Source organism: Parasteatoda tepidariorum, chromosome 7 (genome assembly GCF_043381705.1).
Source record: "Parasteatoda tepidariorum isolate YZ-2023 chromosome 7, CAS_Ptep_4.0, whole genome shotgun sequence".
Lineage (NCBI taxonomy): Eukaryota > Metazoa > Arthropoda > Arachnida > Araneae > Theridiidae > Parasteatoda > Parasteatoda tepidariorum.
In genome coordinates this window covers 16,675,477-16,695,413 of record NC_092210.1, presented here as the reverse complement: position 1 = coordinate 16,695,413, position 19,937 = coordinate 16,675,477, and the positions used below count along the sequence as shown (strand labels likewise).

The 19,937-nt window shown below is 30.5% G+C and overlaps 1 protein-coding gene across 1 annotated transcript in view; it reads right to left on the bottom strand.

Moving 5' to 3' along the window:
• Positions 1-19,937, bottom strand: part of LOC107449725 (fibrillin-1) — a gene marked incomplete in the record, with an annotated part of 285,801 nt that overhangs the window by 111,305 nt on the left and 154,559 nt on the right. The window contains 5 exon segments of the mRNA XM_043039583.2: positions 636-791; positions 2,376-2,501; positions 5,969-6,094; positions 9,397-9,591; positions 14,215-14,313. Of these exon segments, the coding sequence (XP_042895517.1) occupies positions 636-791; positions 2,376-2,501; positions 5,969-6,094; positions 9,397-9,591; positions 14,215-14,313 (702 nt within the window).

The window sequence follows — 19,937 nt, the reverse complement described above, 5'->3', positions numbered from 1 at the left end:
GGCAGGTCAAGGCTCATATATGGCTATAGAGGCATTAAAAAAGGAGTAGAAGATAAGGAAGAGGAAATAGAGGATTAAGAGAAGAAAGAGGAGGTATAAGATGAAGGAAAGAAAGCAAAGAAAGAAAAGGAAGATGAAAAAGAATAAGAAAAAGAAGATGAAAAATAACAAAAGGAAGAAAAGGATGAAGCAGAAAAGAAGAAGTAAAAAAGGAAAAGAAGATAAAAAAGAAGAAGCAGACGGAAAAAAGAAGAGGAAGATGCAAAAGAAGCTGAGGGATCAAAGGAATGTTCAGAGTTTAAAAACAGAAAGCGAAACCATAGTGTCAGCCAGAGAAATATTGAATATACATAATCATCACCATTTAAATTTCACCAGCGTTAAAAAAGAATAGCAAAAATGGAACCAGTCATTAGGCTATGCATGAAAAGATATATTTGCGCCGTAAATTTACATTATACACATTAATTAGAGTTCAACAAAATGATATCAATTAAATTAATGATTAATTGGAAGATATTAACTGTATTAAAATTAAATTCTGTAAATTAAGCATTAAAGAAAATAATTAAATTTTTTAATCATTATTTCAATAACACACAACAGAATGAAAATTTAAATGAAAAATTACTTACTAGAACCTGGGAGGGGACACGCCTCACATGGTTGTTCTCCCCAACCTTTACCCATGTTTTCCCCGCAGCAGCACTCAACTTTTGATAAGCGTACAGCCAGAGGATTTTTGCATTGACCACTGGATACATCCACATAACAGAAGCCTTGCCTTGTATCTGAAGAAAAGAATATTTAAAATAATAAGCATTAAATTGTTGTTGTCAGGCATAAAAATAAAAAGAATGCAAGTAATTTAATTTTATTGTCAATAGCAGTCTGAAATTATAGCATTTTTTTAAAGTTCATCCTCAAGTTTTGGCACATAGAGCTTTGTTTATAAGCAATGACTTTCGAAATAATTCTGATTTCATTTCCTTTTGAAACTTTTTCTGGATAACATTTGTTTCGCGGGTTAACCCTTTATGATCATATTTGTATACTATCAGATACCATAGTTTTTCTTACCGTTCCAGCAGTCTGTCCTCTCTCTGTCGGCTATTTCCTCTGTTTTGAGGGTAAGGATTCCAAATCAGAAAAGATATGTTTATTCCGAGAAAGACGCTTTCGTGTCTGATTTCGGAACTAAAAATATCGTCTACATCGTTATTGAGCATATCGCTAATGAGCAGATTTGAGGTCATCCTCGTGAAACTTTAAGTTTGAGTCCTAGTACTTAAAAATCCGATCAAAAAATATAAAGAGGGTCGCGACTTTTTTTATATACTGTACATCCATAACCCGTAGGTGCATGAATTCTAAATCAGTTACAGAATTATGCATCAGTATATTTTGTAAACTGCTTACTTCAAGATTTAGAACAGCCACAATTGGGTACTTGCAACTTGAGAAGAAGTGAAGTAAAAATGCCTAACCATGTAATTTTAATCAGATTTAATTGGATACCTTTAATGACGTCACGCTGTAAACGACTCAAGCCTGATTGGCTTCTGAATCAACTACTGCCACTATTTACCTGCGATGACGTAACTTGTAAGTATCCAATTTCCTGTTGATTAAAGTTTTACTCTCAAACCCAATGCTTACTATTTTATCAACTTACTATCATTGTTTCCTTGATGTGTTTTTTTTTTTAACAGCTAACAAGGAACTTTAGTTATTAAAATGAACCATATTCTGTTGGGTACTTGTACTTCGCGAAAAGATAACGTATACGCACACATGTGACCTATGACGTACAACTAAGTTTCTACACAAAAGTTAGAATGTTGATTAAAGCGAAGTTAATTAAAAACATCGCCATATCTCACATCGAAATTGCTGAAATATAAATCTTTCTCATCTACGTCTTTTCTTAACCTAAATTCATTATTTGTTTATATATTTCATTGTAACCATGATATATTTTTGTTTTGTGTACCTGGCAACTTCGATGCATAATTAGTTTGTTTAGGTTCTAAAAGGCTTCGTGCCTGTCTTTCAGTTAAGGAAGAAATAGATGACGAAATAGTTAAAATATTAGAAAAATAATCCTTGTGAAAGAATATAGATGCAGTCACTTAAGAGGATCTAGGGCTCGGTTCCATCGAAATAGAAGGAAAAGAACAGCTGCTACGGTAAACAAATTCCACCTTTCAACAACCAATCAGGATCCAGATACCCACACTACGTCGCTTGCAGGTATCCTATTGTTGATAGTAAATTTAATGTTTTATTACCGATGCGTGGATCTTGAAAAGCCGAAGGCGAGAAAGAGTATCAGAAATCATGAAGCAAAAATTTAACGTGAGTGCTAAACATACCTAGACAAGCTTGTTGATTTTGAGCAGGTACGTATCCGTAATCACACAGACAGTTAAAACTTCCTTCTGTGTTGACACAACGACCATGAGTACACAGATCAAGATTTCCTTCGCATTCATTAACATCTAAAAATATTTAGAAAAGAAACACATTTTTAAGAAGCTTGAATACTATGTTAGTATTGCAAAAAGAAATATTCATGCTAATTACAATATCGATTTTAAGATGATTAAATACTATAATACTTATACTGAAAATATATGTATTGAGCATAAGTGCCCAATATGCAGCTCACAAAGTGCTTTTAGGTAGCTATTTTAATGAAATCGAATATTATATTATGTAGAAAGATACTTTCAGGGTGTAAGTGCCATATTTGTATCTCGTAAGGAATTTTGAAATTACCTTTTTAACAAGATCGAGCACTTAGTAGTATGTTAAACATTTTTTGGACATGAGTGCTCATATTGGGTCACATAAATAGTTACAAAAAAACTTTTTTTTTTTATGGCAGAAGTGCTCATGTTGGTTCACATAAATAATTTCTAAATTCTCTTTTAGGGTCACGTAATGCTCATTACATAAATAGTTACAAAATAACTTTTTTTATGGTAGAAGTGCTCATGTTGGGTCACATAAATAGTTTTGATATACTCTTCTAGGATTATGTAATGCTCCTGTTGCGTGACATAAATAGTTATGAAAAAGCTTTTTTTTATGGCAGAAGTGCTCATATTGGGTCACATAAATAGTTTTGATATACTGGTTTAGGGTCATGTTATGCTCATATTGCGTCACATAAATAGTTAAGAAATAACTTTTTTAAGGCAGAAGGGCTCATGTTGCGTCACGCAAAAATTTTGAAATAACTCTTTTAGGTTCATATAATGCTCATGTTGCGTCACGTAAATAGTTATAACTTTTTCATGGAAGTGCTCATGTTCATGATCATGTTTCATGGGTCACATAAAAGATTTTGAAATAAGACTTTCAGGGTCACGTAATGCTTATGTTAGGTCATATAAATAGTTATAAAATAATTTTTTTGGTGGCAGAGGTGATCATGTAGTGCCATGTAAATAATTTTGAAATAAATTTTTTAGTGTACGAATGCCCAATCTGCACCTTGCCAATAGCTTTGAAATAACATTAAGAAGCTTACCGTGCTATTGCATTATAAAAAAATATATATATATTTTCGAACAGGAATGCTCAATTTGCATCGCAGAAACTGCTGAAGTGTCACAAAATATTCTAATACCAGCATCCAAAATGTTTCCAAAATAAAAATATAAATTTTCATTTAATTTTAAGTGTGTTTTTGTAAGAATACGACAGATAATCATAAAAAACTATTTCAAATATAAAATCAACTTGATAACAATTCAACTAAAATTATTAGCACTTTTAAAACATTTATTTCAAGTATTTATTAAGTCCTTTAATAAAAGCTTAATTTCTCGCAAACGTTGATTTAAAATTACTTAGTTTGCATTTTGAACCAAGGAAATGCGAATGAAAAACAAAATTAATTTCGTTTATTTTTTCATCGTTTGAAGAACGAAAAAAATCGTCCAAAAAGATTTGATTTATTTTTAATTCATTGCCACGCTTTTCTTTCCCACATATAAAACGCTTAAGGAATAGAAGAAAAAAAATGCAACACTGTAATCTTTATAATCTTTTATTTAATTCCATTTAATTGCTCAAATTCCCCCAAAAAGCAATAATTAACTGTCGTGATTGATTCTAAAGGTTACACGAATAAAATCTATTTTCAGTACAAATTAAAGAACGCAATAAACAAAAAATTAATTAGAAATAAGGAATAAATCTTTTTAAAAGCAATTATAGATGCTTTTTTAGTCTTTTACTTAAATAGTATAACGAATACTAAGAAAAACTTTTAACAGTTTATATTCAAGTGTTGTTGTTGTTACTTATATAATTGGCCAATCCCTGCAAGCCTGCTTGAAATCAAGGAAATTTTTAAGGCAGAGGGTGCGTTTCTTGTTTTTTCAGTGGCGCCCTCTATGACCTAGAATACGACTTCATCAACACACACGTCACAGCCCACTTTACCGGGAGCACCCAATCATACTCCATTCATTCATCCACAGATGGTAATTTTGATTTGAACCAGATCTACCTCAAATTTAATACCCCCAGAGATATTGAATTGTATTGGGAAATTGGAGGACTTTGCGTTCCCGGCTGATTTAACGAGAACCTGTCACCCTTTTAATACAAGAGAATTCTTCGGCCGATTTGAAATCACGTTCTCACGAACACGAGCCCAACGCCCTACCAACCAGGCTACCCCGACCTCATAAACAAGTGCTTTCTATTAGGTTATTCTGAAATTACTGTGTGCGATGCGAATTTTAACATACTCTACAAAAATTAAATCGAAATAATATTCACGCAAAAGATTCACAAGTAAATATGAAAGGAAGACAAAAAATTTAAGAATAAAAACTGATTCATTATCGAGATGAATTATTGCGAAAGTAGGATTAAAAGTATTATAGTTCGTTAATCAACAGTTAAAATGCTACATAACTAACTTAACGATGAACTCTGGAAACAAATATGCGCATTAGAAGTAGTTTAGCGGAGTTAAGTTCTGAGGTTCAACATAACTAATTTAACGATGGACTTTGGAAGCTAATACGCGTTTTAGAAGTAGTTTAACGGAGATAAGTTTCGAAATTAATTTCTAAAGTGTTTATGACGTCGGTAAGTTATTCATAACATTCTTCATATCTTCTTTTTTGTAACGTTTAAAAAGTAAAAGTTCTTGTAAAAATTATCAAGATTCGACTGTCGTCTTTGGGAAATAATTTAAGTGAAAGTATATGGCAGCATTTTAATGATGAACCCTCGTGGAATAAGGATTTGTGTCTTAAAATAATAAGCTTCTTGGTGCCAAGCTCTGATGTTAATCTCTGAAATTTTCCTGTTATCGTACAAAATTAGCTTCTATTTAGTGAAAATAAAAAAAAGATATAAATGCCGTTTTAGGGAAAGGTTTTAACTCATATGCAAAGTGTGTAGCAGCATTTGAAATATTAAAATTTTTTATTTAACTCCTAAAAATATTTATGGGCAAATTATTCATATCATGTGAAATAAAACAACCCTTTGTTGCAGATGTTGCGATTTAAAAAAAAGTTTTGTTTGGAATGATCGGAAAATTTTACTTTCAATGCAAAATGTGACACAGGTGTCCAATGCTGTATTTCACAAACAAAAATTATTAAAATGCTAAATATAATATTTTTCAACCTATTTTGTCTAAAGGAATACAAAATAATGAAAAATATATTTAATGAAAATTCTGCATTAAACATTTAACCACTCTTCGTAACGTTAAAAAGTTAAGATGCGTTTTCACAAAAAAAAAAAAAAAATTCTCTTAATTCTACGGTCGTTTTTGGAAAAAGTTATAACTTAAGTGAAGATTGTATATTGCCATTTTAAAGATGGACACACGTAATCAATATTTGTGTCTAAATTTCAGGGCAAAAATTTTTGAAGAATAGTATTTTTCAAATTAAAAATTAATTAAAAAATGATAAGGCATTCATACCTTCACATTCTCCGGCGTCTTCATTATACAAATAACCTTCATCGCAGTCGCAGCGAAATGATCCCATGGAATTGACACATTTTCCTTTCTCACAAATGCCAGGAATGGCTTCACATTCGTCAACATCTGAAAGGAACATTAATTTCGTCAACATACTTTCAAAATTTTTCTTATTAAAGATTGGATTAATTTGAAATTATTTTTCAACAATGAGTGTCAAATATTTTAGAAAAATGTTTGAGAGAGATAAGTAAAACCGAGTCTTCTTAAACTCAAGATCTGTCAGAGTTTTGCAATTTCTGACACTTTTTTTTACGTCAACAACATACGCAATGGCTATTATTGTAATGAAAGCTGGAAAGTTCCAGAATATTGTTAAATCTTCATTATTATCAATCGAACTACAATATTGGTAAAATGTAAAACCTTTCTCATTTGCTATTTCTTTTCTACCTCCCCCAATTTTGCAGTAATTGTTTCACATTAATATAATCATTTCAGACATTGGTAACAGAAAAAATTTCGTTACCAATGGCTGGTAACGAAAGTTTCAAGTTTTTGGATATCCACAGAATAATACCAAGACCTGACTTTTGGTATTATTCTGTGGATCTATCTATTCTCTTCTTTTATCTACAAGCAGTTCAGGCCTTGGAAACAGAAATAAAATAACTTAACAATTATTGGCTTTTGGTATTATTCTGTGAATCTATCTGTTCCCTTCTTTTATCTACAAGCAGTTCAGGCCTTGGAAACAGAAATAAAATAGCAACTTAACAATTATTGGCTTCTGGTATTATTCTGCGAATCTATCTGTTCCCTTCTTTCATCTACAAGCAGTTCAGGCTTTGGAAACAGAAATAAAATAACAACTTAACAATTATTGGCTTTTGGTATTCTTCTGTGGATTTATCTGTTTTTTTCTTTTTCTATTCTTTAATCAATTTGGGTACTGGAAACAGAAAATACGATGGCTTACATTTACTGGCTTTTGGTATTATTCTGCGGATCTATCTAACATTTTCTTTGTTGTATAAGCAAGGCTTTGGAAACAGAAAAAAGGCACCTCGACACCTTATAATTTTAATTTATTATTTTTTTTTTTGGATCAATGAATTTCAGATTTCTAAACACTTCACACGTTAAAACATTTTGATATTATTACGGATGCAAAAGTACAGGATGCTTCTAAATCTCTACAATGAATTTTGAATTGTATTGTTATATTATTAATCATATTAAGAAGAATATAATAAAAACTGAGTGAAAAATTATTTATGTTTCTTAACAATACAAACTGGGCCATTTATCTTGACTCCCGTTTTCTTATTGAATGATCCTGTTTTTTTAATCTTAATTATTTATTTAACTTGTAATGTTTTTCATCACCATTTTTCTTTCGTTTTGAGCCGAAGAAGATGCTCCAATTTAGCATAGAAAGTGCATTGCAGTTTTAACTACTGGTATATATTGTGAATATTAATGCTGATATTTATTGTTATGAATAATCATGTTTCTGGCATATGAATCATTACACCATTGGATTATAAATAATGCCTATATAGCCTGTTTAGCTAGACCATTAATCATGTAGATGATAGATCGCTCTAAATTATTAATCATAATATTACTAGACATTTAACAAAGTATCTGGATTATGAACCTGAATCATTACGCTTCCGAAACATTGATACTTAAATTTTCAATATTTAACCATGTAGTTAGATTATATTTTCATCACACTCCCGAAACAATGATACTTAAATTGTTAATATTTGATGAAATATCTGGATTATGCTTTAACTTACATCATAACTAAGGCCCGGATTTTGATGACATTTGCATTTTTGGACATTTTTTGTCCTTTGGAACATTTTTTTAGATTTATAGGGCATTTTTTTTTTAATTTTGGGGCATATTTTGCATTTTAAAGCATTTTTTAAGTTTTTTGTTAATTTTTCCAATTTTTATTATTTTATGGGGCATTTTTATTACATGAAGAACGAGATTTGTCTTATAATTTGTCTCGATTCAGAAGACGCTACATCAATTAAGATAACGCAAAACGTGTAGGTCTCTGATAAAATCCTCTGATAAAATTGAAGGAAACTTATCATTTATCAAGTCTAACTGTGCTACCGTGTCCTCGACAATTACAAGCTGGNTTGCATTTTTTTGCATTTTTGGACATTTTTTGTCCTTTGGAGCATTTTTTTAGATTTATAGGGCATTTTTTTTTTAATTTTGGGGCATATTTTGCATTTTAAAGCATTTTTTAAGTTTTTTGTTAATTTGTCCAATTTTTATTATTTACTATTGTGTCCTCGACAATTACAAGGTTGGAGAAACAAGAATTGGAGCTTTGCGATGCAATAAATTCTATTGACGTAGTGAGTCAACTGTTGCAAAAAGCAAGTGGAAAGATAGCACAAAGTGTAGTAGCTAAATTGGACAAAGTTTTGAAGAAGAACACTGGCTTCCAAACAAACAAAATCTCTAGGGTATTAGCAGGTAAAGCAACATCTTTTCAAATTGAAGAAGAATTGTTAGTAAGTGATACCGTCTTTTTTAAGTACGCACCAATAACATCAGTAGTCGTTGAAAGAAGCTTCACCAGGTATAAAAATTTACTTTCAGACAAGAGACGCTCGTTTACATTTCAAAATATCAAAAATCATTTAATAATCCAATGTAATTCTGATATTTAGCAATATTATGAGATGGAAATTGTTATATTCATTAAAGTTTCTACACAAAATGAAAATGTTTTGGAGTCAATACATTTTCCTTTTTTTTTTGTTATTTCAGGATATAAAGCATATTTTTCAAACTTTAATGAACAAGTAGAACAAGTATTGCATTGCTTCATATTTTTTGAAATGACTCATAATAATTTTAAAGAGTGAAACATTGTTTTAGTTCAATATTTTTACTTTATTTAAGTCATGTCTTAAGGCATTTTTAGCGCAATTTTCGCATTTTTAAGGGCATTTTTTGCACTTTTTTAGGGCATTAGTTGAGAATTTTTAGGTCATCAAAATCCAGGCTCTAATCATAACACTTCTGAAACATTGATACTTTAACTGTCATTATTTAACCAAGAAGCTAGATTATGTTACAACAGTCACGAAAAAATGATAATTAAATGATTAATATTTAACCAAGTAGCTGATGGATTATTTTCAAACTTGAATCATAAAATTTTCGAACATTGATAATTAAATTGCCAGTTTTATATGAGATGGCTGTTCTTTTGAGAAGTCCAAGTTCTCATTAAGATACAGTAACAAATATATACTACTTATAACCGAATTTTCGTTGCTTAATATAATTTTTTTACGATATAATTCTCATTTCTGATAATTTTAACATATTATAAATATTATAAGCTGTTGTAAAAAAACTTTTAGAAGTTTAATTTTACTTACCTTGACAAGTTCTGGAATTAATATTAGTAATATATCCTCTATCACAGTCTAGTTTGGACGGACACTGTTCGCATGGATGTCCCCACGCAACACCTACGGTAGCACAGCACAGTTGTCGGGTGCAGACCACCCCCGTTAATTGACCAGCACAAAATTGATTTCTAACTTTACGGAAGCAGGGTCCAGTGCGATAATCTGCAAGCGAAAGAAATAAAATTTTAGTAAATTTCAATCACATAAAAAATAAATTTACAAAGTTCAGTCCTAAGTTTTTACAATTACATTTAAAACTATACAATTTACCACATTGTTTGTAACTATAAAATTTACCAGTTCTAAACTTGAATTGCTAATTCTTTTTATTTATTTACTTATTATATTTTTTTACTATAATTTATACTATCATTGTGTTTTGTAATAGTGCTATTTTTTTTTCTTTTTATAAATGTCGTTTAACATCCGACCCTATTTTATGGTTTACGATTATTAATGTTTACCTCCGTAACCCAATTCAGAAGACAATGCATCAAGTATTGGGAGAAATTTGCTTCCATGGAGGACTATTTAATGGAACTAACCCGCATGGAGAGGAAAACCTCCCATGGTTAGCCTGATGACAAGGGGACTCTAACTCATGATCCGTCTACCACTGAGGATACTTTACATCACCACAGTGGTCGGTGCATGGCGGATTTATTTTATTTTATGTCCGTCGTTGAGCATCCGACCCAATTTTGGGCTTACGACTACTAATGTTCAACTACGTAGCCTTGTAATTTTGAACCAATCCAGAAAACAAGGAAACTCCTGGATCAGTACCCCCAGAGCATGGGTGAAAGCCCTTATATAGCAAGACGGAAAAGAGAAAAATCTGGTACGTAAAACATTTCATTCCAGCATTTTTTTCGAAAAAAATGAAATAGCTGTAACTATCAAGAGTTCTTTTATAATTCTGGCATATATATAAAACTGCTTCTTTTCCAAAATAAAGTAGATATTGTTGAAAAATTTAAAAAAAGAATAAGTAAACTCCTCCCCAAAACTAGCTATAACTGAAATGGTTTTACTACCAGCCTTTCCTCTTTTCCGTCTCGCTTTCACCCCTGCCCCAGAGGTACTGATTTGTTGGAGGACTTTGCGACTCGACTGATTTAACGTGCATCAGTCACCATTTACAACACGGAGAGTCTTCGATCGACGGGGATCGAACCCACGAAATCTTGGATATGGGCCCAGCGCCCTACCGACCAGGCTATCCTGGCCTACCCGGATGCGGGATTGAAAAGAAGCAAGAAACATTCTGAATTTAAAAAGTGAAATGAATCTTATCGTTCTAGACCTGTGGTTCCAAAATGGTGTTCCGCGAGGCCCTAAGTTTTCGGGAAAGGGTCACATGGCTTCCGAGAGTTAGAACTTTTTACCAGTTTTGATTTTCGGGAGCTGTAGCTAAATTTATATTCGATTAATCGCCCATTATGTATTTAATATTTTTGTTATTTTTCTGAAATTATATTAAATGCTTGTAAAGAAAGAAAAACAAAATTGAAAGAAAATTCTAATGACAATGTATTGAATGAATAATGAATAGGACACATTCATGAAAAATTGCGTTAGTATTCTGCATGGAATAAAAATAACTAAATCCAACAATGAAGAAATATGTCTCTATAATAATTATTCTCAACGTTTACTTCCGCCCTTTTTCATCACCAACGTTTATTTCTGCTCTTTTTCGTCACCAACGTTTATTTCCGTCTTTTCATTTCGACGAAAACCACATTTTAGGTCTTGCATATTCAGTTTAAATCAATCACTAAATCACACCACAATCCGTTAATCGCTAAAATCAAATTAGAAGATTAAATTCCACCCTTGACCTCCAAATTTAGATGTCTGATATAATAGTTTTGATAAAACAAAACAATGAAAAGATTCGGTTTTTATTCATTCATTAAGTACTTTCAAAATAATTTATAAGGTTTCAATCATTAAATATTTATTTATTTAGTCTCGGTGTTCCGCAAAAAAGATGGTCGAACATTCAGAGTTCCATAATCGAAAAAAATGGGAACCACTGCTCTAGATATTTTTTGGCATTATTTGTAAGGCTTTACAAATGGATGCTAAAATAATCTCGTTCCCGGGCGGTAGACTTATCTCACGATCGCTAAGAAATCTTATCTCACAATACGGTAAGTATTACGATTAAGCTGGTTTTTGCGTTAAAAAAATACCTGGAATATTGATATGTGTCTTATGATACATCTGTGTAATTATGATTTCTTTCTTTCAACAGATCATGGGAAATAAATCTTCCGGATAATCCTCGTAGAATGTATAACATGTTACGGAAATTGCTCATAAGAAATTCTTTTCTGTTTAAAACAGTCTATTTAACTCGGCAGAATAAATTGATTTTCTATAGCCGAGAAATGGAACATTTTCAAAATGTCAAACAGATTTTCCACTTAGCTTAAAGCAAATTTTTATAGAAGTCTTATTCAATGTAATTTTCAGAAACTTCTTATATTATAAAATACTCCACCACCACATCATTTCACTTTATAATTAACATTTTTTTTCTATTTTTCATCTTGCATTTATTTCTAGTTTATAAGGAACGATATTATAACGGAATGAAACATCATTTAAATAAAGCTAGCTTTAGCACGATGAATCAGATTTGTCAAAGAGAAGGTTATAAAATAAATGAAGAAATCTCGTTTTATCCTAACCATAAAAATTAGTTTTAACGAAATGTAAAACGCATTTTCGTCTTTGAGTTTAATTGTTGTTGTTGTCTGCCATTAAGCAGAGGAGGTGCGATTGTTCTTTTCTTCCAGTGGCGCCATCTATGGACAAGAATTCAACTTCTGCCACACCCATACGCCACACCCGTTTATAGGGCAGGTCTATTCATACATCCACAAATCGTAATTTTGACCTGAACCAGCGAACGATCAATCTCCAATTCAGTACCCCCAGAGGTATAATTTGTCATGGGAACATGGAGGACTTCGTGACCGGGAAGATATAGCATGCACCAGTTACAATTTACTACACGGGGAGTTTTCGGCCGGCTGGATTCGAACTCCCGTTCTCACGAACTTGAGTCCAGAGTCCTGCTATCCAGGCTATTCCGGTTCTCGAGTATAATTTAATTAGTATTTCAGTTTAAAAGGAAATTTAAACATGAATGGTAAGTACCTACCTTAATATAATTACAGGAAACACATAATTTTAACACTACAAGATTAAATTCGTGGCAGGTTATAAGTCAACACATAGTTGGAAAGAACCGCTTTAGTTATATTTTTCTTGAACTACTTTATTTTATTGATTTAAAAGTAAATAAAAAATAATTTTAAAAAAGTGAAAAATAAGATAGAGCATTATTGCCTGAAACACTGTAAAAGTCAACAACTAAAATGCACTTTCTTTTTGTTGTTAAGATCATTTGTAAATTAATATAAGAAAATTTATGTTTCATAATTTGTGATTATGCACAATCCATGACCTATTTAGGCTTAAACTTTAGGTTTTATTTTAAAGAATGAATACTTTTGTAGCTTGATATTAAAAAATACCTCAAATTCGCACAAGAATTGAACTTTGTGCCCTTTGTGCAATAAAATATTACCCACTAAGTGAATAAAATCGTGAAGGAATTGAGAGTTCTGGGTTATTAAAATTGAAGAGCTATGCACAAACACACAAAAAAAGGTAGAAGGAAAAAAAAGAGCGCGTTTTTTATGTTGAGTAAATTGAGCAATATTTTGAAAGTTCGTGAAGGCATTCCTATTTTAATGATTATAATTGACCAACCAGATCATGCGTTTTAACACCGAAGGATTTCTTTTAACTCTAAGGTTTATGCCAACAAGTCTATAATGACCTATGTTTTGAAGAAGAATATTGAGTACTGAATTGATGAAATTCAACTTTATTTATGCAAAATGGTCATTGAGAATTTCGACGAAAAAGCTAGGTGCCAAAAAAATTACGGTTGCACTTCCACCAGATATGGTATAGACCCTTCAAAAGCGTATACTGTTTATATGATTTGCAAACTTTGGACCTGTGTTTTCTAACAAAATTACTTCTTGCGTGAAGTTCATATTTTCCAACTTTAGTTTTTTAAAGGACTATTACAGCAGTAGTACTTAAAAGTCGGATTTTTCTTAAAAATTTTAATATTTTTTGACCTCACTAAAATCTGGAAGAAAAAATATAGTTTCATGGTTTTGAACCTTACTGTTTTAACGGACTCTTATAATAAAAAAAACAATGAAGGGTAAATAAAAATAAAAGGTAAGTAAAAATAAAAGGTAAATAAAAATAAAAAGGTAAATAAAAATAAAAGGTAAATAAAATAAACATACATAAAAAAAAGGACTCTTATTTCAGCTATATCAGTATCCGCATCAGTACTTTAAGTGGTATTTTAATAAAAAAAAATTTCAGTAGTTCTGTCTCCACACTAAAATGTGAATGAAAAAATTAAATAATAAAGTTTTTATGCGATGTAAAACTTAAGCAACGCTACAAATGAGTAAAATGCCATAGTTTTTTTTAATACATGAAAAAAGTAAAAATCTTAATTTGGATTAAATAGACGCATCTTTTAATCAACTGCTTTATTCCTCTAAAGTGGAGATTAAAAAAGAATGTAATACTTCGGAAAAACTCTAGAATTGGAAAAAAAAATTGCTTTGAAAAATAGACTACGCTTATTTCACAAAAAAATAAGCGCAAATTCAAAACGAATGCCCATAAATTAAATTATGACATAAGAAAGAATGTTTTTTTCCCCTTTACCTCTTTCACATCTCCTTCCAGTAAAACCATAAACACAGGCACATCGATCAGGTCCTATGCACCGTCCTCCATTCAGACAGGGTTCTTGGCATAATCCTCCTATAAAAACAAAATAAAGGCTTGTAATTAAAATATAGTAAACCAAAAGAAAAAGATATAACCTTAATATACAGAACTTCGTCCACCCTTTCTTCAAGGTGAGGAAGGTTAAAGCACAGGTTATGAAAGATGATTAAAATTAAACTGACAGATCTCAGACTTCTCTCAAACCTTAATTAAAAATCCGCATAATTCTTACTGACATTCTTCCTAGGAAAACCCTTTATCAGAAACCTGCTGGTAATCTACAATTATTTCAGATAAGTTTTCAGTGAAATTTTTGTACACAATGAAAACACCACTGGTAGGTTGTAGGGATTTTGTAAAAATTTTCAGCAAAAAAGTTGCAGGTTTGTTGCAGTCTCTGAAAAATTTGCAGGTGACATACAGGTATTTTGGACTAATACTCAGCAAAAAAAGTCTTTTTTTAAAGATTTTTTGCTGTTTTTTTTCCTAGGAAGCTCGTAGCTACGGTTCTACTAAGCGGATTTGAACGATACTTAAAATATGTAATTTAAACAACGTGGAAGAGATAAAAGAAAAAAAGAAAAAGTTTGTCGATACCCAAGTCAAAATTTTTGATGGTTTTCCATTGATGGACCAACATAATCTTATTTGTAACTATCAATAATTCCATCATGAACCATTATATTTTTGATGGTAACCAACATAAGTAACTACCACCCCAATGTAGGAATATGGACTGATTTATGATGGTCCAACATAAGAATAGTAACTTGTTTTGATGTTTCTTTCATGTTGAACTCGTATCAGAAATTTCCATCATTGTTTCTTAGAAATCAAATGTTTGAACGATCATGAACCACTATAGGATATTGGACTGATTTTTGATGGACCAACGAAACAAAAACAAATTTTGATGGTATATTCCTGAAGAACCAACAATAATTCTCATGAAACCATCATGGATTGTTGGTTCATGAGAATCAAACTTCTCTTGGTGATTAACCATCATAGTTTTAAATTAGCATATTCCATCATGGAATGATCGAAGTTTGTTGGCATATCAAAAACCATGAACGCATAATGAAAAATGTTGGATGATGGTGACCATCAAATGATGTTGAACCATCTCATGATGGTTCAACATCATTTGATGGTAGTTACCATCGCACTGAAACCAACATAAACCATCAAAATGTTTTGATGGGCTGGTGCTGTTTTCATTAAACCACGTGCAAATGGCGCATACATGCAACCATAAGCATATTGCCAACCGACAAAGCACACAGAGAACTCAGGTTGTAAATAAATAAAATATTCGGTTATTTTTAGTAATTTTGTTTTTGCTTTTATTGCGTTAAAAAGCCAGCTCAAAGGAAAACCTTTAAGCTTTTTTTTTTCGAAGATCATATCAGCCCATTATCATTTCCTTTTGATCCGTTCTGTGGAACGGGAGCTACGAGCTGCTTTCATAATGCCTTTTTTCACACTGAATACCAATTCCGAGCCGATTGGTCTAAAGTTGAAAAGTTCTAAAAGTTGAAAAGATTGTCACAACATGACATTACATTACTTGTACATAACATAACATCGACATTACCCCCTAACTTGTGTGTTTTTTATTCCATTTTTGACGAAAACTTGAAAACGATATATTATTATGCAAAAATGAAATTTGTATGTCAGATTGATTAAAGATATTTTAAATAATTTCGCACAACTGTTGTTTTTGGAACTGTAAAAATGTTTCATTAGAGTCCTCTTATTAGTAAAATTGATTAAAAGAGAACACGAGTGATTATTAGGTACTCCATCAAGTATCATATGGCAATCAAATAGGTTGTGATTTTTTTATAACATTCTTTTTCAATAGTGATTTGCCAAACTTTAATTACATTTATGCTTATTTTTCGTTTTATTAATTTGTGACCACCGTTTTGTAAACATTTTTTACTTCATTTTTGACAAGCATTGGAAAAGTATATATATAGGGTGTAACTAATGGAATACCTTGATAAGCAAGCAACAATCAATTGGAAATAATGAATAATTAAATTATTCTGAGAATGAATTAAGTAAATAATATGCATAAATACCCCAACTCATTGTTTTTATTTACTCGTAAACCTTGTTTTTGTTTTAGAAATAAGATATAAACGCCCACTCACATGGAAGCATTTAATTGAAAAGATATTATTATGCAAAAAATAAACATTTTAAGTAGGATTGAATAGAAAATATGACAATTTAAATATTTTTATACTTGTCATTGTTATTTTTGGATCTGTCAAAAAAGAAAAAACCCAGATTGTTTTATTAGAGTCCTTTCATTAATAAAATTAATACAAGGAGAACACTAACCCACGCAAACTTTTTTTCAGTTCATAATCATTATTATTTTGGCTTCGTTGCTTTGAATCGTTTGCACTCTTCACTTGAGAGCAGACGATGTTATTCTTTGTTCGAATGTCCCTTTCGCCGTCGAATTCATTTTGAGAGGATTAATTGGGGTGACTGTAGAACTTACTTTGACGTTAATTGGAAAAAGCTTTCACTAAATTTTCGATTTTTTTTTCCTGTCCGATTCTTTCACTTTAAAGCTTTTCATTTTATTTTTGTAATGAGTTTCACGACAAACTCAAATTTAATTACTTATACACAAAAGATAGTTTGAATAAAGTTTTACTTGTTGGAAACACAAAAAACAAATTAACTATAACATAATGACAAAGACGGGTGAGCTTATTATTAAGATCTTTTGAAAAAAATTTTGTTAAAGCAAAATCAGAAAAAAAACCCTCCAATTACTGAAAAAGGAACATTAGTAGTTACTAAAGCAGCATGGGTGTTATTGACAGGGGCTGGTGCCCCCCCCCAATATTTAAGACAGAATTTTCGGAAATTATTATAGATTTAAATTCTTTGAAGGGTGACTATTGTGTAACTGAATTATGCGAATTTAACTGAATTATGCGAATTCAGTTACACCATTCATTCGAAATTAAGCTCATGCAAAAACAAACATAAAACAATTTATAGATGAAATGATGATTAAAAAAAAACTCTCTCTCACAAGAACAATTAAAACAATTTCCTTTTGCTCAAATTTTGACAAAAAGTTTGAAAGACCTAAGGAAAGTGAGGTAATTTGATTCAAGCGCCATCAGTGATGCTTTATAGTGGACATTTGCTGTTGTTTACTTGACATTTCAAGACTAAACTAGAGGCGTGTTCTCATTTTTTCCCCTTCATTTTCTTGCTGCAATATATTTACATCGCCTATAAGCTAGAGTATGCTCTACAAATGTTTTAAGATTGTCGTCTGATTTTGTAAATAAAGCCTTGATTCTAGAGTTTTTAGTGCTGATTTCTAACGGACAAATACAGCAGTTTACTTATTAAGAGAAAACTAGCGGCGTATTTCGGCAGCTTTCTAGTTGAAAAATACTGAAAGTAATTCATGAAGAACAAACTAGCGGCGTAGTTTAGTTTCGTTGCTGATATAGTCATAAAGCTCATAAGAGAAAGTAACCTTTACGATGACATGTCTTTATTTAACGATCTGTTTAAAGTTATTACGGTCTAATTTCGTAAATACAGCTCTGATATTTAGTGCAGCTTTCTAGTAGACAAATGCTGAAAGTAATTCATGAAGAGATAATGTTAATGATGTAATGATGTGTAAAGGTAATGATGTGTATTTATACGTGTCTTAAATTATAAATAAATTTCAGGAGAGAACAAAGATATTCCTTTTTAATGGCTAATATCATTCCGCCCTTTGACGTAGATGAGACACAGGTGATCTTTTGTATATTTTTATTCTGACAGTCTAATTACAAGCAACAGTATATTTTGATATTTTTTGATTATACAAAACAGTGCATTTGGTACTGAAAAAATTTATTAGATTATAGGAATTATATTTGTACTAAATTTGTTAAAATTTGCTAAAATCCGAAAAAGCGTTGCTTGAAAAATTTCTTTTTCATTCATATTCAGCAATTTATCAATAACTGATTTTAGAAATTAAAGAAATTTTAATGATAAAAAACTGCTTTTTTTTATCCAAATAACTGCAATAAAGTGCGATTTTGAAGGAAAAAAATTCTTCTTTGGAAGTGAGCTGTGTTAGGAAAATTTTACCTTTTACGCAGAAAAAGACACAGATATTTCTTGATCTAGTATTTCATAACCATAAATTATTAAAATGCTAATATTTTTCATTTATTTCGACCTAAATTAATTTATCAATAATTTATTTGTAAATTAAAGAATAACTGTCTCCCTTAGATCTAAATAACGACAAATAAGTGGAAATTTGAAAAATTATTGTTTGGAAGTCAGCAGTGTTTGGAAGATTTTACCTTTAACGCAGAAAAAAAGGCACCAGTATTTCAGGCTGTATTTCGTAACCATAAGTTATTAAAATACTAAATAAAATATTTTTCTCTTATGATGACTAAAATTAAAACAAAATAATTAAACAAAAACAAAACAAAAAAGTATGAAAAATATGTTTTAATAAAAAGTCTTTGTCAAAGGGTTAGAAAACAATTAGGAATTCGCAAATAAAGTGACAGAAAAGCAATCGCATTGATATAAATTCATGAATAAATGACAATTATTAACAAAGAAAATTAAATTTTACGGCAAATGTTACAAATAATGTCAATTTTAAATTCCTCATACAAGAGGCAAAATGGAACATTACTATTTCATGTCGACATCTCAAATACACACACACACACACAAAAATAGTCAAATATATTTCGACGTATTCTTTTAATAAAGGTTTATTTCATTTAACAGATTTCAATCACCCTGCATTTGTAAAAGAGCCCAAATATTTAATTGTATGATTCCGCAATTATTTTTTCTTTATGTGAGTCGATTTGGCTCCTTCGAAACAATTCAGCACATTCAAAAGAGTAATCATTACATTTAAGAGAATGAATATTATGAAGAATAAATACGCAATTTAACAATCGAAATAGGAATTCCAAACTGTTTTATTCTATATTATAGCGGCCATTTGATACTTAGAACCGAATAAAAGCGTTGAAGTAGAATCGTAAAATATGTAATTCTTTTCCCATTGTTTTATTTCTATTCCAATATTTTTTTGAGAAAACGGAGCATTGTAGATACGACAAATATTAAATTTCTTCTTTAAATCATTTTTTTTTTATTCGTTAAGTTTTGAAAAAAAATTACATAATATTAGAGAGTTTCATTATTGACAGAATTTTATAATTTTATTTCAATTGAATAAAAATAATATTTGTTAAATTTATTCAGGAGTTATGCAAAATTTGATTCATTATGAATTATAAATTATTTGTAATCAACAACTGGAATTATAATTAAATGTATAATTGCAACAGTGATTGTAAAATGTAAATTGTAGCAGTACATCATTATTAATTGTAAACGTAGTTAAAGATAACTTGTAATTGCAATTTCATAAATTACGTTTACATGAAATTGTGATTACAATTACTTGATTATTCGTACACAATCACTTATATGTATTTGAAATTAAGAACAAAAAAATACTTGTAATGGTCCATTATTATTGCATGTATGTTTAGTAAATGATGAACTGTAATTATTTATAAACACTTTTCCCATTATTTTATAGAAGTAATAATTTTTTT